Source organism: Dermacentor albipictus, chromosome 1 (assembly GCF_038994185.2).
Source record: "Dermacentor albipictus isolate Rhodes 1998 colony chromosome 1, USDA_Dalb.pri_finalv2, whole genome shotgun sequence".
Classification (NCBI taxonomy): domain Eukaryota; kingdom Metazoa; phylum Arthropoda; class Arachnida; order Ixodida; family Ixodidae; genus Dermacentor; species Dermacentor albipictus.
Genome location: NC_091821.1, coordinates 476,184,240 through 476,207,820, shown reverse-complemented (window position 1 = coordinate 476,207,820; position 23,581 = coordinate 476,184,240). Strand labels below are relative to the sequence as shown.

The following is a 23,581-nucleotide window of genomic DNA, read 5'->3' as shown; positions in this document are numbered from 1 at the left end:
AAGACCGAATTTAGCAAGATCTGAAAACTCTGAACGTGCCACAATGGCCCTAATACAAGAAAATACTTTTAGAAACTCACAATGTGACAGTGACGTACTGGTACAAGGGTATCAGAGTGAAAATTTGAAAATGCAGAGGCTTGTACTTCATTTTCACTAGCGTCAACAAACATCTAACCTCAAAAATAAGGAAAACACAATTGTGAAAATTGTCTGCATTTCTCCCTAGCATTCCTTTAAAGCACTGGCCTGATGTCGTCCTTCCTGACGTTTGTGTTTGTTGTTGGTGTTTGTCTTGTGCCATTTAATTCCTGAAGTGTAAGTCTGCAACTACCCTTAAAGGGGCAATAGAGGAAAATATGAAGTTGAGCTAGATCGATAGATTGTTTGCCTAGAAGCCTATCTTAATTTTTTTTTGTGCTGACATGTCACTTTATGGAGCAGAAAATTGCCACTAAAGGTCCCACTGTTGCTTTTCAATTTGAACCAACTGCGCCAGAACAGACCTGCTGACATAATCTCCATGTGACATCTTTCTACGCCACTCTGTTAATCGACCAGTGTTTATGTCACACTAGAAGTACCATAGTCCACAACAGGTGGTGGCATCACTCCAAATTTCCATTTGTCTTTTTCTTGCTTATTAAACCTCTGTTATCGCTACGAATGACAAATTCATTGTTACAAAACTCTAATCTTTACAATCTAGATTCACATAACATTGTCCTTTAGCTTAACTGGTGAGCCAAAACGCAAACAACTCCTTGCCTCGGCAGCACTGCCCAGGAATGGAGGGCGCAAGATTACATGGAAGCAGCTGCTCAGCAGAATGGCCAGGGACTGCACAGTCCCCTTCCAGGAGCCACTTGGCCTCTCGCCACCGCTGGCATCGACAGTGGTGCCGGCTGAATTGGCACAGTCTGATGACTCGAATTCCACCAGGAGCTTGGCCACGAAGGAGACGTAGGGCGTCCAGCGCAGCGGCACTCCTGTCGCAGCCTCAAGCGTGCCCATCAGCTCCTCCCGCTTCTCGAACAACTCGCGGCAGCTGCTCAACAGGCCCTCCAGGAACACGCTGTTGCTCACCTGATGGTGGACATATCAAAAGCAGGCCATTTTTATTGACTTACTATTTTTTGGGTACTTAAAGCAATTCCGGGGGCTATCTATCTATGTTTGTACCTATCTATGTATCTATGTTTGTGCCTAACTGTTTTTCCGCCTGTTTGGGTCACTGGGTGGCCGAATGGTTAGTGCCACGGGCTGCTGTGCTGAGGTAACAGGCTTTGAAACCAACCAGAGGATCAACTTGGATCACGGAGTATGGGCTAATGTATACACACATGCCTCTAATAAATTAAGCCCTCTCACGCCAACACAAGTCACTGTAGACGCTAAACTGGGTGTAGGCACCGCTATTCTGAGAAATGCTCTTACGCCGACTTAGAGGACTGGGTACGGGCCAGTCGGTCTGTGTCGCTATTCTAAGAACGTCTTTGTTGCCAGCTTGGGTAACTAGGTATGTGTTGCTGCTGGGAATGTGCCACTCTACAATGACTAGGAAGATCTGCCGTGCCGCGTCATCGGAAGCCCATTCATCGCACGAAGTGCGCATGCACGACCAAATGTACACTGTACAAAAGCAGCCACGCTATCTGCAATAAACCATTCTTTGGCTTGCGCCTATGCGTGTGGCGCTGCCATTCGCACTACTACAGTGGCGATGAAAATGGGATCGATGCGAGCATGATCTGCAGCGGACTGAATCGAAGGATGGCATCACGCCTGCCGCTTTTCGACGAGACGGTGAGCAATTGGAGTACGTACAGGATACGCCTGGAAGCTTATTTTGTGGGCAATGGGATCACCGACACTACAAAATGCAAAGCTCTGCTTGTGCCTTCGTTGAGTGATACTGTCATCTGCATGTAGCAAGGGCGCATTTCAACCGTGTCAGTCAACAGTGAAACTTATGATGAAGTTGTTGAATACATGGGGGAATATTACAATCCTCAAGTAAATGAAATCGCAGCAAGTTTCTCGTTCTTCATGCACAAGCAAAGGGATGGCAAGAGAGTTCGGGAATACATCGCTGACCTCCGGAGACTGGCGGGGAGTTGTAACTTCGGCAATTCACTGAACTGGATGCTGCGAGACCGTACAGTATGCGGAATCCGAGCCGCTGCCGCCTGTCGCTGCCTACTCAAGTGCAAGTAGCTAACTTTCGAGGAGGCAGAAGAATTTGTCATAGCTTTGGAGAAAGCGCTAGACGGCATGCGAGGCACGCAGGAAGGGTTCCCGGAGACTTCGGTAACCAGCATCACCGTTGTACAGTCACAGCAAGGACGGCGGCTCTGGACGCAGTGGGGGAACACTCGAACAAACAATCATTTATGTGATCAATGCGGCGGGGTCCCCACGTTACACGCACATGCCGTCACTGGAACACAAAGTTCCACCATTGTGGCAATAAACTGCATCTGGCAAGTTTGCAGCATGGGGCGTTCCCATAAGGCCGGGGCCTTTGCCATAGAGCAGAGAGAAGGTGAGAGCGAAGAAGAGGTGCTGCATGCTCTTGTCGCTCACAGCTCTTCCAATGGAGCTACATGGAAGCCTCATGAGGAAGACTTGACCTGGCAGGGTCGCAAACTGCGAATTATTATAGACATGAGTTCTCCGGTCAGTGTTATATCAAAAAGCATATTTCAGAAGCACCGCAAGTGGTGGCCGGCACTGGAAAAGACATCGCTCCGTTTAACATGCTTCCTAGTGCCACTACCTGTTGTCGGTCAGATAATGCCGGCACAGTTGGGTTTGACTGTTGTAACGAGGACTCTAATAGTTGTCAAATGTCACGGACCACTGCTCTGCAGTCAGAACATGACAGAAGCATTCCGCATGGTGGGCGGGTCCTTTTGAAACGCTGTAAGCACTTCAAGTGTAAATGTGGTTCGGGAGAACGGCAAGGTGAGTTTTCTGCTCGAGCGATCTCAGATGTTTTTGAGAACAAGCTTGGCTGTTGCAAGGGCCCACCTGTGAAACTGCACCTCAAGGAGGGAGCCCGCCCACGTTTCTGTAAAGCGCGAACAGTGCTTTTTGCTATGCACTCTATAGTTTCAGCCGAGATGAACCATCTTATACAAGACTGAGTGCTTTCACTGGTAAGCTTTTCGGAGTGGGCAACTCCAGTGGTTCCGGTGGCAAAGAAGAACGGAGAGATACGGTTGTGCGGTGACTTCAAGTTAACGGTCAACCCAGCACCACATTTGGAGCAGTATCACTTGCCCGGAGTTGAAGACATGTTCGCGGCTCTTTCTGGAGGCGATGTTTTCAGTATGCTATACTTGCGCAACGCCTACAAGCAGCTGCCACTGGATACAGAAGCCAGAACGACAGCGGTACTCAACACACACCAGGGTCCTTGCTGCTACAATCGTCTGGCATTTGGGATTGCTTCGGCCACTGCCGTGTTCCAGCGATGCATGGAATCGGTTTTGCAAGGCTTGCTGAATGTTCAAGTTTGCATCAACAACATGCGTGTTGCAGAAAAGGAAAACGACATCTCCGTACTACGGCAGGTGTTTCAGCATGAACACAACTTGAAGTTGAACAAAGCCAAATGCCTGTTTAGGGAAGCTCAAGTGTTGCTTCTTGGGCATTGCATCGATGCTAAAGGTCTTGATCCTCTGCAGGACAACCTTGAGGCTGTGCTAGCTGCGCTGAAGCCAACATTGGTAAGCCAGCTGAAATCTTTTTCGGGTTTGGTTACATATTACGCGAGATACTTGCCCAACTTGTCAACTACGCTAGCTCCATTATATGGTCTGCTGGTAAAAGGGATGCAATGGAAATGGGAGCCGTCTCAAGAAGAGCGTATCAAGAAGTAAAGCGTATCAGAGCGTATCAAGAAGTAAAGACTGGCTTGTGTAAAGCTAAATTTCTTGTGCACTATGACCCACAAAAGCCACTTCGACTGGAATGCGACACGTCGTCTGTCGGCTTGGGCACAGTACTGTCCCATCGTATCAATGGTGAAGATTATCTGATAGCCTTTTGCTCAAGAACCTTAACACCAGCGGAGCGCAATTACTCTCGACTGGAAAAGGGAGCGCCCATACTAGTTTTCGGAGGGATAAGATTTCGGGACTATCTTTTAGGTAACAAATTTTCTTTGATCATAAGCCATAGACAGACCTGTTCCATCGCGACAAACCTTTTCTGCAAATGGTGGCTAGGATACAGCGATGGGCACTACTTTTATCAGCATATCAGTGTGACAGACTATCGGAAAGGACCGTTGAACGCGAACATCGACGCCTTGAGCTGTTTGCCTCTGCCGAAACGTGGAGAGCCCAGTGAAGATGATCCTGTAGAATATGTGCTGCACGCGCAAGCCTTGACAGATTTTTCTCTTTGTGCACAGCAGCTGGCAGACAGCACCAGTGATGACATCCTTCTCCAACAAGTGAAGACAGATTCTGCATGGCTGGCCAAACCAACTGAGACCGGAGCAACAGTGCTTTGAGCCGTACTTCACCCACAGACACGAACTTACTGTGAATAATGGACTGATATACTGGGGTCATCATATTGTTTTGGCTGATGTGCGGTTCGTGGACCGGGATGCGTGGTTTGAGACCATTTTTGTCATACGGACAACATTACCACTGCCGGCACAGATTTTTTTGCGACATGGGGCCCTTAACACTCCCACGTTAAAATGTTTTCTAGAAGTAGTGATCATGACATAAACTTGTATTGCTCGGCAAGAAGCCGACCCAGCAGACATGCCAAACATCGAGAATGAAGGCACAGAAGGGTTCACATTAATGAAAGAATTCTAAGCTATATATTTGTTGCATTGAGAATATTTCAGTACATTTATTATTTCACTGCTTAATTTTGGCCTATTACTGCTAATTTCATCCTACTAATACTAATGTCTAATATACCAATACAGTTTAATCCAATAATCCAATAAACTTTCTCTATTGGAATTTATCCTATTACTATTATAAAGAATTGGAGTATAGTACGTTTTTCTGCACACTTTAGAGATGTCTCAATAGGTGCAATCGACAGATTTCTGACATCATTCTTTATTTGCGAGTTGCAGAGTTCAACATTTTTTCTAAAAAAAGAAAGTGATTGCCTAAAAGGAAGGCCTCCTCCCTACAGTCAGTCGGCTCATTGATCGATAAGTAGGGTTTAGTGCTGCAACGGCAAGGTATGGCTAAAGAGTACCAAGCAGGTGATCATTTGAGCCTTTTTTTTCTGCAACCTCTTTAATTTGACTCACTGGATAATTAAATCAACTTCGTTAATTCATCAGGGTCTGATTAACAAGTCAACTGCATTAAAATTATGACAATGACTTAACAGGTGTGCTACGAGCATAACAGATACGATTCCAATGCATGATATACTAAGACACATCAGTGCCAACAGCACTACTGCCTCACCATGATTGTGAACGCAAAGGGCACTAGAACGCACATGCTTATAGGGGTTCTGAAACACAGTTTGAACACTAAGGAATCATTGCCAATCAGTAAATGAGGCTCCTGTGAACCTGTCAGCCAAATAATGTACCCTTGCCGGAAGAGGCTCCACGTCGCCGGCACCCGAGAAGACGACGGAGACCTCAAGACGCTAAATCCTTGAAAGAACCAAATAAGTTTTTCTCTCTCTCTCCACTGCATGCGACAGGGAATTTATTTACAATTTTGTGTCAAAAGTGGTAACCACTTGCCCGCTCCTTTGCAATGTTGTGGGCAAATGCGTTGTGCTCAGCCGAGCAGCCTACCAAAGGCATTGGCGTAACTTTAAGTTAAATAATTACGAAATACATATGCCTGCAATCTCAAAACGATCAAAAAAGTATTTAGTCTTTGCACTTCTGGTCTACACATGACAGGTGCACATAGCTATGTCTAATACATGTGACGTCAAAGATTGCACCTACATGCTGCTTAGCATAGATACTGTGCCATGCCATGATGGTAAAGTTGTCAATGGCCAGAGGGCTCTCTGGCCCTTGACAACTGCGTGCTCTGATTGGTCTCTGTGGGTGATCTAGCTCCAGGGGTGTGGCGACGCGAGGCAGCCAGAGTGCCCATCTCGCATCGAGAGAGCAATGCCTGAACCGGAAGTAGCATCTTAAAGAAAAAAAAGCTAAAATGCCCAACTTTTGGCAGGCCATTGCCCCCTTGCCACCCCCAGTGTAGCTTTCAGCATGCCAGTAGAGACAGAGAGAAAGACGTGCATCAGAGCAATGACTACCTTGAACTCGGCTTAAACTTGAAGGAGCAGATTTGTGAGGCAACACCCTTTATTAGCAAAGCCATTCTACAATAAGGTAAAAAAGCTGTTTCAGGGCCCATTTAACAAAAGGCCATTATTGCAGCAGCCTCTGGCGAGAGAATGAGCTACAAATCTCTTGGGCTGGCAACATACAACAAAACCTGTTTTCAATATACATATAGAACTACATATCATATTGACTGCAAATAAAGATGGGGACAGTGAAAGAGAACACAAAAACGACACAGGCGACACCGCCTGTGTCGTTTTTGTGTTCTCTTCCACTGCCCCGTCTTTATTAGTGGTCAATAGATATGCAGTAAACACCAACTAGGCCAAACTGAAGTTATTCTGAAGCATATAGAACTCCTTTGATGTTAAAGAATGTTTCTGCACCTAGAAGCAATGCCAGATAAAAGAGAATGTGCTGTTATTCCTACAGATTGTAGATCTTAACTTTTTCTTTTGAAACGTAACCAACCTCATCAAATTCTGCATAGTGGATGCTGAAGAAAATTATTTCTCCATTGCGATGTATTTACCAGAAGCTCCCGTAATTCCCGTAAGTAAAGCTTCCTCTCTATAGAAAAATAAAACAAAAAAAAATAAATAATATAAGAAAGATGATGTGAGGAACAGAGTTAACTTCCTCTTTTGAGATGTACTGATATGGGCAAGCTGGCAATGCAAATCCGAGGTACCTTTCTGTGCATAATTACATACAACACACGAATCCAAAAGGAGTAAGAAACAAATGCAGCGCACTGTTTAACTTTTTTTTTTTCCAGTGTTTTTTCTAATAGTGCGCTGAAAGCTACCATTGCAAATCAGCTCTGCAGAAGTCCTCAAGGTGGAGGGAAGTTGATGAAATGCAAAATTGCCATCGACCTGACTGCAGCCTGATATTACAAAGGAAACAAATAGGAAAGCCTACTGCAGCCGCAGCAAAATTTTGTCTTGGTCCTGGGATCGAAGTCGAGTCCAGTGCTTTTCCAGTAAGGTCACTCTATCACTTCGGTTAACCAGGAGGCTAGGAAATCGCAGCACGAGGCCAAGTTAATTGACAAAACTCTAAGCAGAGGTACACTGAACATGGCAAATCAGTTTTGTGGAATACCAGAGTGGGTTTCCTCTGTAGCTCTGTGCTACGGTCAGGTGGATTAGAATTTTCCCTTTCATAAAAGCTACCATGAACTGGGCCTCTACACAACAGAACAGACTCTGCCTTGTCTGAAAAAAATGGGGTCAGAGGCCTTGCCTGTTCCACAGACCATTAAAGTTCACAACAGAGCACTGTTTGTCGCTACAAAAGCTATGCGAGGTGGTTACCAAAGCAATCCGGTGGCAAAACTTGGCTGCTGGTCCAGCGTGCTCGATGCTCTTGGGTGCCGTGTGACAGATGGCGTGCGCGAGCTTCTGAAGCTGCTGCGTGTTTAGCGAACTAGGGTCTGCACAAGGGGAAAGGAAAGCCCAACTCGCATATAGAAACCCTGCAAGCTTCTATAGTCGTGCAAGGCACTGCATTTGATTAGCCTAAAAGGCCAAATATCAATGTGACAAAATTTATGTATAAAGAGGCAAACCTCTGAACATACCGACTCCATTATATCAAGCACAGCCACAATACCTAGCGCAAAGTGTGACTGTTTCAAACACACAGTGCTACTTGCGTGCTCATATATAGTATTTGACACCCAAAGTAGCCAAAATGCAGCTAGGTAAAACACAGGGTGGTGCAAAATAAACCGAACCCAAAGCAAGGGGATGAGGTTCATTGAACACATTTTCTTCAGAGATACAGTAAACTCAGCGCATTAAGTTGCCTATATCTTCCAGCTCATCAGAGTGACTGAAACAAGATGAACAACGTTTTGCTTATTGATATCACTATACAGTTCACATGTTTTTCACTTATTTTGGGTTTGGTTTATCTTGGGCCACCCTAGCTGTACAAAGCAAAAAATTCTTGTGGCCAAGAGTTTCCAAAAGCACTCAATTTGGTGTAAAGTATATAGCCAAACATGTAACACGCTAAGGACGGTCCAATGTGCAATGGAACTGAATATGACGGGCATAATACAATGTTAGAGACAGGAAAAAAGTGGTGGGGGTTAGAGTGCAAACAGGGACAGCCAATATCACAGCTGGGATTAGGAGGAAATTGAGCTAAGGCACGTCATGTAATGCATAGGGCAGATAACCAACAGCCTATTATGATTACAGAACAAGTGGCAAGGGAAAAGAAGCGCAGCCAAGGACGGCAGAGAATGAGGTGGTGTAGTGATTTTACGAAATTTGCAGGCATAAGATAGTGCCAGCTGGCACATAACAGGGGTAATCAGATCAGCAAGGGAGTCCTTCACCCTGCAGCAGAAATGTAGGCTGATGACAAGCCAAAGTTTGACAACGCTGCTTGCCACCATTCACTCACTGCGCAAAGCTTGCTTGACCATCAGAAGACTGTACTCGTCCCTCTCGTAATCACTGTGCGACTGTGGGCTGCCGCCAGCGGGCTGCAGTTCCTCACAGGCCAACGAAGTAGTCTGTCGAGCCAGCACAACATCTGGAACCTGTGCAGAGGTCATTCATTGAATTGGTTAACAGAACACTGAACTAAAGGAGGGATTTCTTGTGGTGGAAAAGGTGCGAGAACAATTAAGGAAACGACCGGACAGGAAAGAAAGTCAGTCACAAGTAGTTGTGGCGTTCTTTCCTGTCCGATCATTTCCTTAACTGCTCCCGTGTCTTGTCAACCGCACTAAGTATGAGCCAACTAACCCAGCAACAAGCAGTAAAAGAGGGATGTTAAAGAAGCACCAAAGAAAAAAAAAAAGGAAAGAAATGGAGATTTCTTAGTAAATTACCCTTATATAATACCAAAAAAGCAACTTCTGCTATTAGAAAGGCTTGATAAGCAATAATGTGTCTACCAAGTTGACATTTTCTAATTCACTGAGTGAAACAGAACTTTGTTTCGTGTCAAGACAGGCTGACACCATGTCGCTCAATACTGCCACTCTCCTGTAAGCAAGTTAAACATAAGAAGACAACTTAATCCAGTTTGAATAGTAAGGAGTAGCATTTATTTTATGCAAAAAGAAATCAGAAAGGAGGGGTCAATAAGACACACAGCAAATAAAATAGCCTTGAAAAAATGGCAGAACTGGCGCGGGAAATCTTAGGGGCATTTTGCATATTCAAAAGTGGCCATGCGTGCGTCAGTTCTGCTTCCCTCACGCTCTCAACAGAAGAACTGGATTATCTCCGTGGCTAACGCTTATCCTTTTTTTGTTCTTATGTCACATTCAATGATGTCTTTATATGCTGCTTCTGCAAATAAAGCATTTGGTTGCTAGTCAGCGCTCTGTCCTGTGCTCTTTACTCGCTCGTCCTTTTGCACTGTTCCTGTTTTTATTCTAAAGATGAACCAACCAGCCCCATTGAACTCACTGCTAAAGCTAGGCCTAGCATTTACCATGGCAGCAAGGTAATCAAGATGGCGGCAGTGGTGGCTTTGATTAATGCCGTTTCGGACCTGCAGTCACGGCAAAAAGTCCGGAAAATTGTATGGCCCGAACGGCTCTTGCGTCTGAAATTTCAGACGTTCTGATACATTGACTCTATGGGATACGTGGTGGTGCCGCGAAGCCGTCCGAATTATTGGCCATCCGGAAAGTCGGTCATTGACTGTACACTGGCAACTCCTCCAGCCGACTACACGGCATCAAAAGACGCTTCATTACGATCCCTCTCTGTTATACGAGCCAGCATTACCGTGACTTTCATCCCCTTTCAATAAATTGCAGCTAATTTTCCCTCATAGAAGCACAAATTCACTTTGCTCCCAGAGTCTTTCCAGCCTATTCAAAATCTCTGAGAATTCCATTTTTCCGGTTGATAGACACCCTGAAGGACAGATGTAAAAAACAGACGCCACGTCGAAGTCCCACAGAAGTTCGCCATGACGCCATGTGCTCAAGCCTACTTAAATTTTTTTTTCTCTGGGAATATGGAATACATTGTATTCTGAAGGAGCCAAATAATGAATGCAGCAAGCTTAGAGAAGTTTCACAGGGCCACAATGACCCAAATACAAAAAGCACGGAAATCTGCAACCCATATGAGATTGAGGTACCCCTGCTTAGGTTTCGGCATGCAATTCAGAAAATTGATGTTTGGTTATTGCTTTACGTTCCAGTACTGAACATTTTGCAGGGAAATTTATGTCAGTAGAGTTCTGAAGAATTATTTTATCAGTCTAGACCAACTGATCTATTGTTATTTATAAGTTGAACAGCTAGTAGTTACAAGAAAACTTGCAAGTACTATCTGAAGCAATAAAGTGAGAAAAAAATGATGAGCACTTTTTTCCTACACTTCTGCAATAGCACTTCAAACAATAGATTTCTACAATAGCAAAGAACATGACGAGAGAAGGCCTTGTTTTGAAGAAGGATGCAAAAATGAGTTTTTGGATGACTTCTGCACCCAAAGTTACTGTACCTGCAGCTCACTGTGATGCCTTGGGATTTAAACAGTGCCTGCCAAGGTCTAGTTAACTGTCTTATAAGAGTAACCAAAGACAACCTAGCAAGTTCCAACAATGTCTCCTGCTCCAAAACAGCCATAGTACTGCTGCACTTCTAAAAATGCACAATTGATTCATGGTAAGTTTGGCTGGCCCTCATATTTCTTCAGAAATAATTGAACAGCCTAACAGCCTTTTTCTGCCAAGCACTTTAAAGGTGGCCTGTTATCAATGTGAACCAGCACACTTGTGAGTGTGCCAGCACATTATGTGTCAGATAAGTCACCAAAAACATGCTTCTCTCTCCTCGTGACCAGTCATCAAATGCAGCATTATTGGCTGCTACAAGAATTTAGACAAGGTGCCACCACATATCAAGCGACATTTCGTGCTGGCGAATTAAGTGCTCCATTCTCAGTCTATGCAGCCCAGCCTTGTCCTTCTCCTACGTCAACTTTGAGCCCTCTGTGGTCCTCAGCTCTCGAATCCCCACTCTACATACCCATAGCCATGCAACTACACCTGTTCTTTTGCGCTGGTGCTAAATAAACCCAGTCAAGCTCCGCTTAAAGAAACAACAATTGTTCTATCATGCACTAAATTAGCAAATTAAAAAAACACTGGTCATCCCTTAATGGAGCGCGAGTAACTTCATAGAGGCAAGTAGTCCTAGCCATAAGCAAAAAAAAAAAAGCAAGGTGACCTCGCATAGGGACAGCTAGATGGGATTTGGAGGCATACGAGTCAAGGTGGTGCAGTTGGCTATCTTGAAACTTGCATGTTCCATGCAGATAACATATGATGTCTCGGGCAAGCATGAAAAGTTTTCTAGCTGTATCTGTCCATGATAATAGGATGTATTCTTATGTGCCATCTTTATAAACTGACTGAATAGTCTCATAGGTTTAAAGATGAACATTTGACAGATATCTGTCTGGTCGGGAATAATTGATTTTGAAAGGACTGGATCTGACACCATCTAAAAGATTACTTAATGTACTCAATGTTTCGGAGTGGGACCAGCTCCTTCAAGGGTGTGGTTCAGTAGAGCCAGCAGCGCTGTCTTTAACCTTTTCTTTTCTCCAACCAAAGCTGTGAAGTCCTTTGGCGTTGATTAGATAAGCTGATGAGATAAAGGGCAGCATGAAACCTTCAAGTTCTATAGCACTCAATGTCGTGCAAGATATGTGGCTCTCGCTGAGAAAATTATGGCTCCAGCCAAGGAAATGAGTGTGGCTGGACCATAAGTAAAAACATGGATACAGTCCAGGTGTATTTCTCATACACATGGAACAGAGAAAGCCAGAAATGCCAGCTTAAATTTCTTCTTAATGATATAATTCCAGGTCTATCAGGACCACTTTGGTTTGAACACCAAGAGTGAAGCGATGGTCGACTTGTGCCAGTAAATTATGCCATAAGCACAAATAGTTGCACAAAATGTGTGTGTTTTTTCTGCTGGTGGCAAGGCAAGACCATGTCGAATATGCACTCCTAGCATTTATTTATTTATTTGTAGAATACTGCCAGCTGCCTTTTGGCAGCCAGAGAAGGAGTGGTTAACAATGAAGTAACGGCCTTACATTAGGCACAGGTATGTACATTTCACAGCAAAAGAGCAAGAAAAAAAGAATACAAAGAGCAAGAAGGTTTTCGAGCACAAAGAGAATATCACTTTTTAATAACAATCCGAAAACATGTGCACGTAATGAAAAGCAAAGATTCTATGATAACTGCACATTATACACACAAGAAAAATGGTACATAAATTGATTTTTTTCCGTATTTGGACTGCAATGTATGTTTACACCAAATAGCCCCTAGCAATTACAATAATTGTTGTGGTTGAAGCATATCTTGGGCAAGCCAAGACAAACACGAGAGAGCCTGAGCTTGAAGAGCCTATAGGGCAAGAAGACTTGTTAGGACTGAAAGTATTAGCCATTACAGTTGGCCTTGTTAATATGGACACTACGGTTCACGACCAATACTGTGCATTAAATGTGTCATCCATAACAATGAACCTTGATGGAAAACTAAGAACATTTACTGGGGAAAGGAAAATGCTGTATAATTTGTTTATGCAGATTGCAATGTGAACTGCGAGATCTGGAAAAATCTGACTTGTGAAGTGCATTACTCTGGTCACTGCGATGTGCAAAAAAAAAAAAAAAATGCCGTACAGCTTGAATCCCCCATGTGCCATTAGGGCTGCAACAGTATGGAGCTTTCATTCAAAAAAAGTTTATTCCACAAAATAGAATTAAAATAGATGGGCGGGTTAGTTGATTAGAATACATGATAGACTGTGTAAGTGCAACTGAATGAGAATATAGAAACAGACACACAGAGGTAGCGCTCTGTCTCCGTGTGTCTGTTTCTTTCTGCATCCTCATTCAGTTGCACTTACACATTCTATCATGGACTAAAAAAGAACGTAGTATTTTAAAGAAACATTATTTCTGGGGTTTTTCATGCAAAAACCATGATCTGATTATGAGGCACACCGCATGTTCTGGATTACTGTATTTACTTGAATTTAACGCTCACTTTTTTTCCCCAATAAAATAGGTCCAAAAACTGCGTGGGCGTTATAGAATTGAGTACGACCCTAAATCTGCGTTACCATATTGCCATCGGCATTTCAAATTGGCCGCCTCGCACGCCTTTTGAGCCTAGGTGCCGTGACTTCTTCCATGTGCTGTAGTATGTGTGCTTAGGTTAGTGCACAGTCTGTTTTTCTGGTCTTCCCATTTTCCGTGTTTGCTCTATTAGCATAGAAGTGCCGACTGCAACTACATGCCGAGTTAATCACGATGCCGAAATTAAAAGGAAAGTGATCATATGTGCGGAAACGGACAGAAATGTTGTTGCATCACAGGCGTTTGAAGTTCCTCAAATTCACGTGCAGGCCTGGCGGAGAAGCTTTCTACTCCGGCAGCTGCTACGTACGGCGCGGCCGTGTGGTCCCTATCTTGAAAGCGATCTGCGGTGGAGACAGCCTATGCATCTAGGCACACCGCGCTGTGTTCTGGTCACTTAGTTTGCGTTGAAGCAAGGGGCCGCACAAAGGTCAATTCACTCGCTCCTGCTACCGCACTTCCCACTCCAGCGTTTTGATAGTTTCCGCGGTCATTGTGTGACGCGTTATTGTTTGCGTGTGCGTGCATGACACCATGCTTGTTAATTCAGTTAGTAAGCGAATGTTTAAAAGTTTATACGGCCGCTAAAACTACATACTATCCTTACTTTTTGTACAGCTGTCTACTAATTTGCTATCATAATCGATGCTTCAACTTTTGAGCGAAACTGCAACTTTTTTTATTAATCGCAACTTTAGTGTATTGGAAGTAAATTTTTGTTTTTCCAAATAAGAGAAAGTTGTATTCCTGTATGAAAGAATGAGGTGCGGTAAAGGACTTTTATTTAGGTCGCAGCAAACGGGTGCGTGTTACAATCGAGGACGATTTTCTTTCTCTATTCTTGTGTCATAGAAAACAGGTGTGCGTTACAACCCAGGGCACGTTACAATCGTGTAAATACGGTAACTTCAACCACCTGGGGTTCTTTAACATGCACCTAAATTCAAGTACCGGAGCATTCTTGCATTTAGCCCCTATCGAGACAAGGCCATCAAGGCCAGGATCAGACAAGCAACCTCGACCTAAGCAGCACAACACCAAAGCCAATGGGCTGTCATGGTGGGTTATGCAGCATAAGTAGAGCTACAACAAGCTGCAAGAGGAAAAGCTACTTTGTCTTGACGAACTATGGCATACAAGGTTACCAGTAGAATAACTGGAAGACACAGAAATCCTAGTCTTTGCCTCAGTAAAGCATTTATGCCTAAGGAAACACTTCCGAGTGTGCTGAATCTGTCAAGTGACTGTCACAGTAGACGATGCGCTGGGCACTTTGGTTGTGCCGAGAGTGGTGGGTATTTGCCACCGCTAGCACGCTGTAGGCATTTCATTGCTAATGTATGTGGGGCTTTTGACTCCCTTTATTTAGATGAGAAAATTACCTATCAAGCAATGGGTCAGGCAAGGAGACACAATCTCTCCACTGCATGCTTAGAAAAAGTATTCAAACTATTAGACTGGAGAGAGAGAGAGAAGACAGGAAAGGCAGGGAGGTTAACCAGACGCTCGTCCGGTTTCCTACCCTGCACTATGGGGAGGGGGTATGGGGATGAAAAGAGAGAGAGGAAACAGAGAGAGCACAGTTTCACGCAGATTTGAAGGTTCACACCAAGCCTACATATGGTTGCCAAGACCTGTCGACTTGAGGTATTTCAACAGTGCTTTCGCGGCTTTCTGTGCCATCGACACATATGGCCATGGTCCAAGCATGTTCATTACCAAAAACGGTCTACAGTCTAGCTGGTTAAATGCTCCAGAGTGGTTCACACTCAATGTCTTATTGGGGACAGAGACATAGGATGTGTTCAATCGTTTCTGTGGTTCCACAAGGGTCATACAAGGGTGTACCCCCCATTTCAATGCAGAACAAGTAGGCCTTCGTAAATGCCACCTCGAGCCAGAGGCGGCACAATACTGTCACCTCAGAGCGGGAAACTTTTGATGGCACTTGTAGCTTTAAGGATGGATCCAGCCTATGAAGATGACACTTTGGGAGGTTGGAAGAGGACCACTATTTGTGTGTCATAGCTTTAGCAATGATATGAAGCTTTCTTGCTGCGTCAGTTCTGGATAAGGGGAATGGAACTGGTCGGGCTTCCAGATGGGCAGACCGGGGGGCTTTGTCAGTGAGGTCATTACCAGCAATGCCGGTATGTCCAGCTAACCACTGGAATATAAATTCATGCCTTTTAGTGATAGCTTGATGGCGATCTCTTATATCATATGTCAGCTGCACACGAGTCTACGATATAAGGCAATATACAGACTCTGAAGTGCTACCTTAGAGTCTGAAAAAATGACCCTTTTCTGAGGTGTTTCTCGCACAAGATATTTGACAGCAGTATGCAGGGTAGCAAGCAGGTATTTGACAGCAGTACGCAGGGCAGCAAGCTCTGCCGCCATTGATGTTGTCATGTGGAGCAGTTTGAATTTCACTGTGGTTTTCATAGCCGGAATGACAACGGCACCTGAAGAGCTGGTAGGTGAGACTGAACCATCAGTATAGATGTGTATTCGGTCCCCGTATGTCTCATTGATTAATAGCAGCGTCATCTGTTTCAGAGCTATTGTTGGAAGATTGGCTTTCTTCTTTACGCCCGGAATACTTAGGCGCACCTGAGGCTGTTGGACACACCACACGAGCAATGACGGCCTTGCTGCTGGTATGTATCCTAATGGAAGACAACCTGTACAGGCGATTATAACTTCAGAAAACGTTGCACGATATGCATCCTGAGACAATCCATAGCAACGTATGTTTGAATGGAATGATTTTTGGTGAGCATCATTTTTGCAGCTGTTGAAGCACAACGAGGAAGTCCTGAATGCGTGCACAATGCTTGGCCCTGTAAGCTCCCCAACCAGCGAATATTTGACTTGCATGCACGAGACAACGCTGGAAGGCTGTAGCGTAAATACCCAAGAACAGAGCTCTGTACAATTGAAGCACGGAGTGTACAGATGTGCCCCATGTTTTCTCGCACATTAATCTCAGTACCTGGGCGATCAGCAACAGTTTTTTCTTCAGGTACGTGCAATGAGGACCCCAGGAAAGATTTCGGTCAATCATTACACCCAAAAATCGATAGGTTCTTCCATAGGTGATAATGTGTCCATTAATGGAGACTGGGTATGGTGTCATAGCTTTACGTGTGAATGCAATCAATGCACATTTCTAGGTCGATACAGTCAAGCCTTGTGTTTGAAGGTATGCTGATGTTTGTGAGTCACTGGAACCTCGGAAGCTGCTTTCACATATATGGAGGTAAGTCTGTGGTCTTCGTTCATCCCCGCAACAATGACACCCATTCGCAGCTTTCGCCCTTTATCTTTCACAGTCAAACTGCCTTGATGGCGAGACGTAACAACGAATAAGAGAAAAAGACGCTTTGTTCTTTCTGACGCGGAGGCATACATATTGGTTGTAGTCATGAGGCTGAACTGTATGCGAAACATAGGCCAAGTCCGTGTGGATGTGGGGCTGACAGATGGAGCAGCACACTGTGGTATAAAGGTTATAGACAGGAATAAGCCAGCTTTCTGAGGCACCTTATCCCTGTTTATAACCTTTATACCACAGAATTAGACTGAGAAGGCTTAGGAGCAAGGATCAATCGCTAATATGTCGGCGACCTTTTGTTTGCAGGTGCCAGTGTGCTGATCAGCAACACTGGTGACAAATTACAACAGATGATTGAGAACCTTAACTGAGAAAGTGTAAGAATTGGGGTTGAATATTAACATGCCGAAGACAAAGGTAATGTTCAGACCCTCTAGAGTCTCTACAGGAGCATGTTTATCTATGTTAGTTACTCACAGCGGACCCTAATCATGAGAAGGAAATTTACAGAATAAAAAATGGTTGGAGTGCATATGGCAGGCAGTGCCAGATCCTGACTGGGAGCTTACCACTATCATTGAAAAGAAAGGTGTACAATCACTACATTCTACCTGTGCCAACATATGGAGCATAAACTTGGAGGCACCTGGGTGTCCATCAAGTTGACATTCCCAAATCCCCTGAGTTTTCCAGGTTTTCCCTGAGTGCCTTTGCGAAATTCCCTGAGTGACACAGAATTTTGTTTTACGTCAAGACAAGCTGACACTATGTCACCCGATGCTGTCACTCTCCAGTAAGCATGCTAAGAAATGACTTAATCTAGTTTGAATAGTAAGGAGTATCATTTGTTTTATATAAAAAAAAAACCTGTAGCGAGGGGTTAGTAAAATGCACAGCGAATAAAATAACTTCGAAAAAAAAAAATGGTAAAACTCATTGCAAATCGAATGCAATATTCTCAAATATGAATAAAAATGAGATGCATACTTAAACAAATGTTTTCGAATATTCACTTCAGTCACGAATTATGATCGACTGTCGTTACATATGTGCGAAACATAGATGGTACTTGAGACTCCACTGAAAGCAAATCAACGTGATAGAATGAGTCTTTAAGTCATTATAATTTCGGAGTAACTACATATTTGAATATTGTAAAGTCAGTCATGCTACACTTCTTCATAAAAAGGATTAAATCCCCCGCTCGAATTACGTGCACAAATTATTCATTAGCCTCAAGCATTTCAAGAAAGAAAAAAATTTATATATTCCAAGGTTGCCACTGACATGCCCTGCATCAAGTGTCACGTAAAACATGGTAGTGCTTGCACCAAAGTGACACTCTGTAATGATACACATCACTCAGAAGCAAAACGGAAGTTATTTAGGTTAACAGAACTTTGCCGTAGGCTTAATGTTCATGCTCTATTCCTTGTCACCACTGCACAGAAATGGCAAAAATAGGTCGCGTCTACAAATGTGCATGCCATGACTGAAAGTGATATGAACTTCTTTTATCAATTTATAGCAATTGAGCTCATTGGTATGAGGCCCGAACTTTGTCACAAATGAGGTTCTCAACAGCTGGTGTGTCAACATCAACTCTCCCGGCATACTCTCAGCCCACACACAATACCTCAGTGTTCTATTTCGCTGCTTTAGCAAGTTGATTTCGGTTTGGATGAGGAACACCTGCATTCCAGCGTCAGCCAACACTTTGTTTTTTGAGCTCAAGCTCCTTGAAAAAAGCAACGTCAGGCTCCTTTCCCGTTCATTCCTCAATGCGTAGATCCTTCCTGTTCTCATCCTCCTCCTAGCGCTTTCGCCCCACGGACCATTCCAAGCATCCTCTTCGTCAGCTGTACAGTCAACGTCTGATTTTGCTAACTCCGTAAGGGCTGCGAAAACATCCATAAAATCGGGCACTCCGTAAAAGTGAATGCATGTCTTTTACTGCCATTAAAGGCTCAAATCACTACAGGCACATCCGAAAACGCTACCATCACCCTTATTAGGCACATCGGTGCCTGTACTGTGACAGGAGATGGTGGATGGACGTGCATATAATTAAGGAATAGATACTGTGTCCCGTAACAATTGCCCCTTCCCACGCTTGTTATGCTTCACCGCGCAACACTTTTGTACTGAGGCAAAGCCGACTTTTGGGAACCGGCATTATGCAACGCTTCGTACTTTCCGAGCTTCGAAGCCAATTGCGAGGACCACAAAGACGGAGTCAGTGCCGCTGCTTACAGCGGCGAATTCTTTTAATGGAAAACACGGCGCCGCGTTTACCACGGTGGCGAGGTAATCAAAACGGCGGCAGTGGTGGCTTCGATTAATGCCGTTTCGGACCTGCGGTCACGGCAGAAAGTCCGGAAAATTGGACGGTGAAGGGCTCTTGTGTCGGAAATTTCAGACGTTCTTAGACATTGATTCTATGGGGTACGTGACAGTGCCGCGGAGCCGTCAGGCATCCGGAAAATTGGCCATTGGCTGTACACTCCTCCAGCCGACGACATGCCGTCAAAAGACTATTCATTACGATCCCTCCCTGTTATGCGAGTAAGCATTACTGCGACTTTCGTTCCCTTTCAATAAAATTACAGCTAATTTTCCCTGACAGGAAGCACAAGTTCCCCGAGTTTTCCCTGAGTAAAATCCCTGAGAATCCCCAGTTTTCCCGGTTGGTAGACACCCTGGGAGGTTCACAAATAAGCTCGAGAACGAGTTAAGGACTGCACAAGGAGTAACGGAACGAAAAATGTTAAGCATAACGTTGAGACAGGAAGAGAGCAGTGTGGATTAGAGAGCAAACTGAGATAGCTGATATTCTAGTTGAGATTAAGAGGAAATAATGGAGCTGGGCAGGCCATGCAATGTGTAGGTTAAATAATCAATGGACCATTAGAGTTACAGAATGGGTGCCAAGGGAAGGGAAGAAGTTGAGTATGGCATAAATTTCGGTGGGGTGACGAAATTAGGAAGTTCACAAGCCGAGTTGGAATCAGCTGGCACAAGACAGGGGTAATTGGAGATCACAGTGGGAGGCCTTCACTGCAGTGGACATAAAAAAAAAATAGACTGATGATGATGATCATTTAGATGAGGTCCTCGCCATACGTACCGTTGCTTTAACGAAATAAAAGTAGATGGGCTTCTACGAGCTTGGTGCTTTTCCCCTCCATCCAGTGTCTGCGCAATAAGTGTCCATATCAACAATGTGCGAATACAATGGAAAAATTTGGTGCCCGCAATAGTTGTCCATAGGTCAAGCAGTCTATATTAATAAATGTCATATAATAACAATGCATGACTGTGCAGACAAGCTGTATCTGAGAAAGTACAGAAAGAGTGTCTTGTACAACTGCAACATTGCATGTACAGACGTGCCCTTAGAAAATTTAACAACTGTGAAGCTGCTGTCAGGGGCTGCTTCACGTAGGTCCCTAATGATATCCTAGGTACTTGATGAACAGGAAGCCCACCACCAAGTAAATTAAACGGAAATGTCACGTAAGAAAGCCACGCCATTTTAGAGGCGTTAACCCATGCACACCTGCCCCTTGCGAACTCATTGAAATTTAATGTACACAACACCAGGGGTCGGGAAGCAGATATTTGAAAAGCTTGTCCTTTGGCGCACACACTTTTTCGGATATATACACTAGTTAATATTAACGATGATATATCTTTAGACATAGCACTAAAGCAGCAGTTAACTTGGAACAGGAAATACTGATAAGCAACATAATGTTTCTCGATTAGAGCAACTTTGCTGCTGCCAGTTTCACCTGCTTAGAGAACAATTCCCTCTAATAAACTTCCGCTAATCAAGTAGTACTTTTAGCTCTGACATTCTAGATCTGACATTCTGACAAGCAATACTGTAACAAGCACAAAAAAGTAATAATAATAAGACATTTTTAGTACAAGTAACAAGCCACACAAAAGTAATCAATTATTATTCTAATCTCCATACAAAGGTAGCGGGTAGACGATTAGGAGGACATTCAACCCAAGATGCCAGAGACTCATTGAACGACTGATGACCCTTAACATCGTCACAAATATAAGTAAATCTAAATTGCAGAATACTCAGCTCATGAAGACTGCATCAACTAAAACCTATGTACACTCATGTGAGTCAGTCTCTTCACTCTCCATGCTCTGCACTCTCCCAAGCATCTGTCTGGTAATGAACACTGTGTGTAAACCCGACAGAGATCAAACAAAAGCGTAAACTCTTCCTAGCTGCAATTTAGATGTGGTATACCTAGGTCCACCAGAACTGTTCAGCTAGTTCATGTTGCCACTGTATGCTTCAAGTTAACCCTGATTCAGATGCTATATTCATATATATATATACTTCAAAAAACGAACACCACCTTGTGCTCATGGTCCGCAGGACTCCTGAAAGTTCAACAGCAACAAAATTTCAACTTGCAGAACTTGGCTACAAGTAAGTAGTGTATATATGAATGAAGCACCCTTGAAAAAACTCTAGAGGGCTGGCAATCATCCAACCTTTTAAGTACAACACCCTTTGAATATAGCCCTTGAGCTGACATGTGCACCTTGTGGTTTAGCAGATATACATTAGTAAGATCTTGATGAGGGCTAGTTGATTCATATTTAGAACTGAGTCATTAAGCAGGACACCATAACAAGTGTCCCTGCACTCCCTTATTTGAAAAAACAAGTCATAGGGAAAGGAAAATGTAAGAGGGAAAGGGAAACAATAGAGACTTGTTACATTAGAAAGGAAGGAGATAAACGTGTAAGCGCTCCCTCTCTTGCCTTGTCGGAAAAAGAAATAGCTTTTTTGCATGAAAGATTATGATGTAGCTGATTTTGCAGATGTATTTGCAACTGGTGCATGCATGCCTATGCTGGAAAAGGTATAAAATGGCTGGAGAATTTCAAATAAACTTCCAGTTGGCAGTCAGCGCTTTTGCCTGTGGTGTTTGTTTTCTTGTGTCTTTGTTTTATTCGCACTGTTCAACCACAGATACACAAATCCAAGCACATCCCCACAGAGGTCTTTAGCGCAATGCAAATGCCGACCAATCGTAGAGCTTATACTGAAGAGTTGCTTCTCACTGTTCTGGGTGCTGTGTTGATAATTCCAGGCAAGTGGTACCGGCATTTCTTTTCCAGTTCCAGTACCAAGAAAATCTGTCTTTTGCACGCTTTTCATTATGTCCATTCACATCAGGTGTAACGTTACGAGACAGGAAGAGAGCAGTGTGGGATCAGAGAACAAACGGGGACAGCCAATATTCTAATTAAGAGAAAATGATGGAGCTAGTCAGACCATGTAATGCGTAGGATAGATAACTGGTGGACCATTAGAGTTGCAGAATGGGTGCCAAGAGAAGGGAGTGCAGCCGAGGACAGCAGAAAACTGGGTGGGTGATGAAAGTAGCAAATTCACAGGGGCAAGAATCGGTTGGTTTAGGACAGGGGTAATTGGAGATCGCAGAGAGAGGCCATCATCCTGCAGTGGACATAAAATAGGCTGATGATGACAATGACTGTGTTCATTCAAAATATTTAAAATGCATAAAATTCTGCAGTATATGCACACTATCTAAAACTAGGCTTTCTACGCAGTGAAAATGTTGTGGCAGACAGCCTTTAAGGCTCCATGCTTCTGCATTATTTCTTATAATTTAGAGAAACAATGCAGTTGTCCCAAGGGTGACAGCATTGTAGCAATAGTAATGGGAGCAAGTGAAGAAAAACACAATACACTCTTCATTCCAGCAGTGTCCATAGCCTTTTTGCACCAATGGGTAAATGTTTCAGCTAGCAGGCAGAGCTGAGTAATAAACATCTACAGGGCTAACAAAACAAATGAACAGACAGAAAAACAAACAAGCAAAATGACACAATAATCTTAATAAGCTGCACTTGTGGTCCAGAAAATGTGAAAAAGACAAAAAAAGATTGGTTAACAAGATGGGACTCGCTGTCATGATGGAGAGAGATCTTCCATGTTCCAGATATCTCAGGAAACGTGCGACTAACCTCAGAATGGTCCAGTCTTGGCTTCGGATGCGTCCCTGGGTTGCCGTTTGTTGTGGTGTTGAAGGGCTGGCATTGGATGTGGTCAGCATCAGACGCCTCGGTATCTTTGTTTTGTTGGCACTGCATCTCTGGGAAGCAACAGCAAACAACAACCGTGAAAGGCTCCTCCGTTGTAGCTATAAGTTGCCTTTGAACTGCCCAAATGCATTTTTTTGGCTATAGTCAGCCCACAATAAAAAGCAGCCTAGATTTTACAAAAAGTACTGTGAAACAAAAGTCAGTCATGCAAATGCACTCTGCGAGATGTTGTGATGTCAAACGGATGAAGGTGATTTTTATGTTTATTTGATGCTTACGCCTAACAAAGAATGTTAGGCGTAACATTGAGAGGAGGAGAGTCGTGCGGATTAGAGAGCAAACAGGGATAGCTGGTATTCTCACTTACATATAATTTAATCAGAGAAAAGAAATGGAGCTGGGCAGGTCATGTAATGCGTAGGTTAGATAACCAATGACCCATTAGGGTTACAGAATGGGTGCCAAGAGAAGGGAAGTGCAGTCAAGGACAGCAGAAGATTAGGTGGGGTGGTGAAATTAAGAAATTCGCAGATACTAGCTTGAATCGGTTGGTGCAGGACAGGGGTAATTGGAGATCGCAGGGAGAGGTCTTCGTCTTGCAGTGGACATAAAATAGGCTGATGATGATGATGACTGAGAGAAGACTGTAGGAAGTAA

At 43.9% G+C, this 23,581-nt stretch overlaps 1 protein-coding gene across 1 annotated transcript in view; it reads right to left on the bottom strand.

Moving 5' to 3' along the window:
- The window catches only part of LOC139054843 (MIF4G domain-containing protein B-like), a 50,784-nt gene that overhangs the window by 3,438 nt on the left and 23,765 nt on the right, over positions 1 to 23,581 (bottom strand). The window contains exons 5-8 of the mRNA XM_070532499.1: positions 22,847 to 22,974; positions 8,735 to 8,873; positions 7,633 to 7,751; positions 769 to 1,086 (exon numbers count right to left, since the gene is read on the bottom strand). Coding sequence (XP_070388600.1) covers positions 769 to 1,086; positions 7,633 to 7,751; positions 8,735 to 8,873; positions 22,847 to 22,974 — 704 coding nt within the window. The remainder of the gene's footprint in view (positions 1 to 768; positions 1,087 to 7,632; positions 7,752 to 8,734; positions 8,874 to 22,846; positions 22,975 to 23,581) is intronic.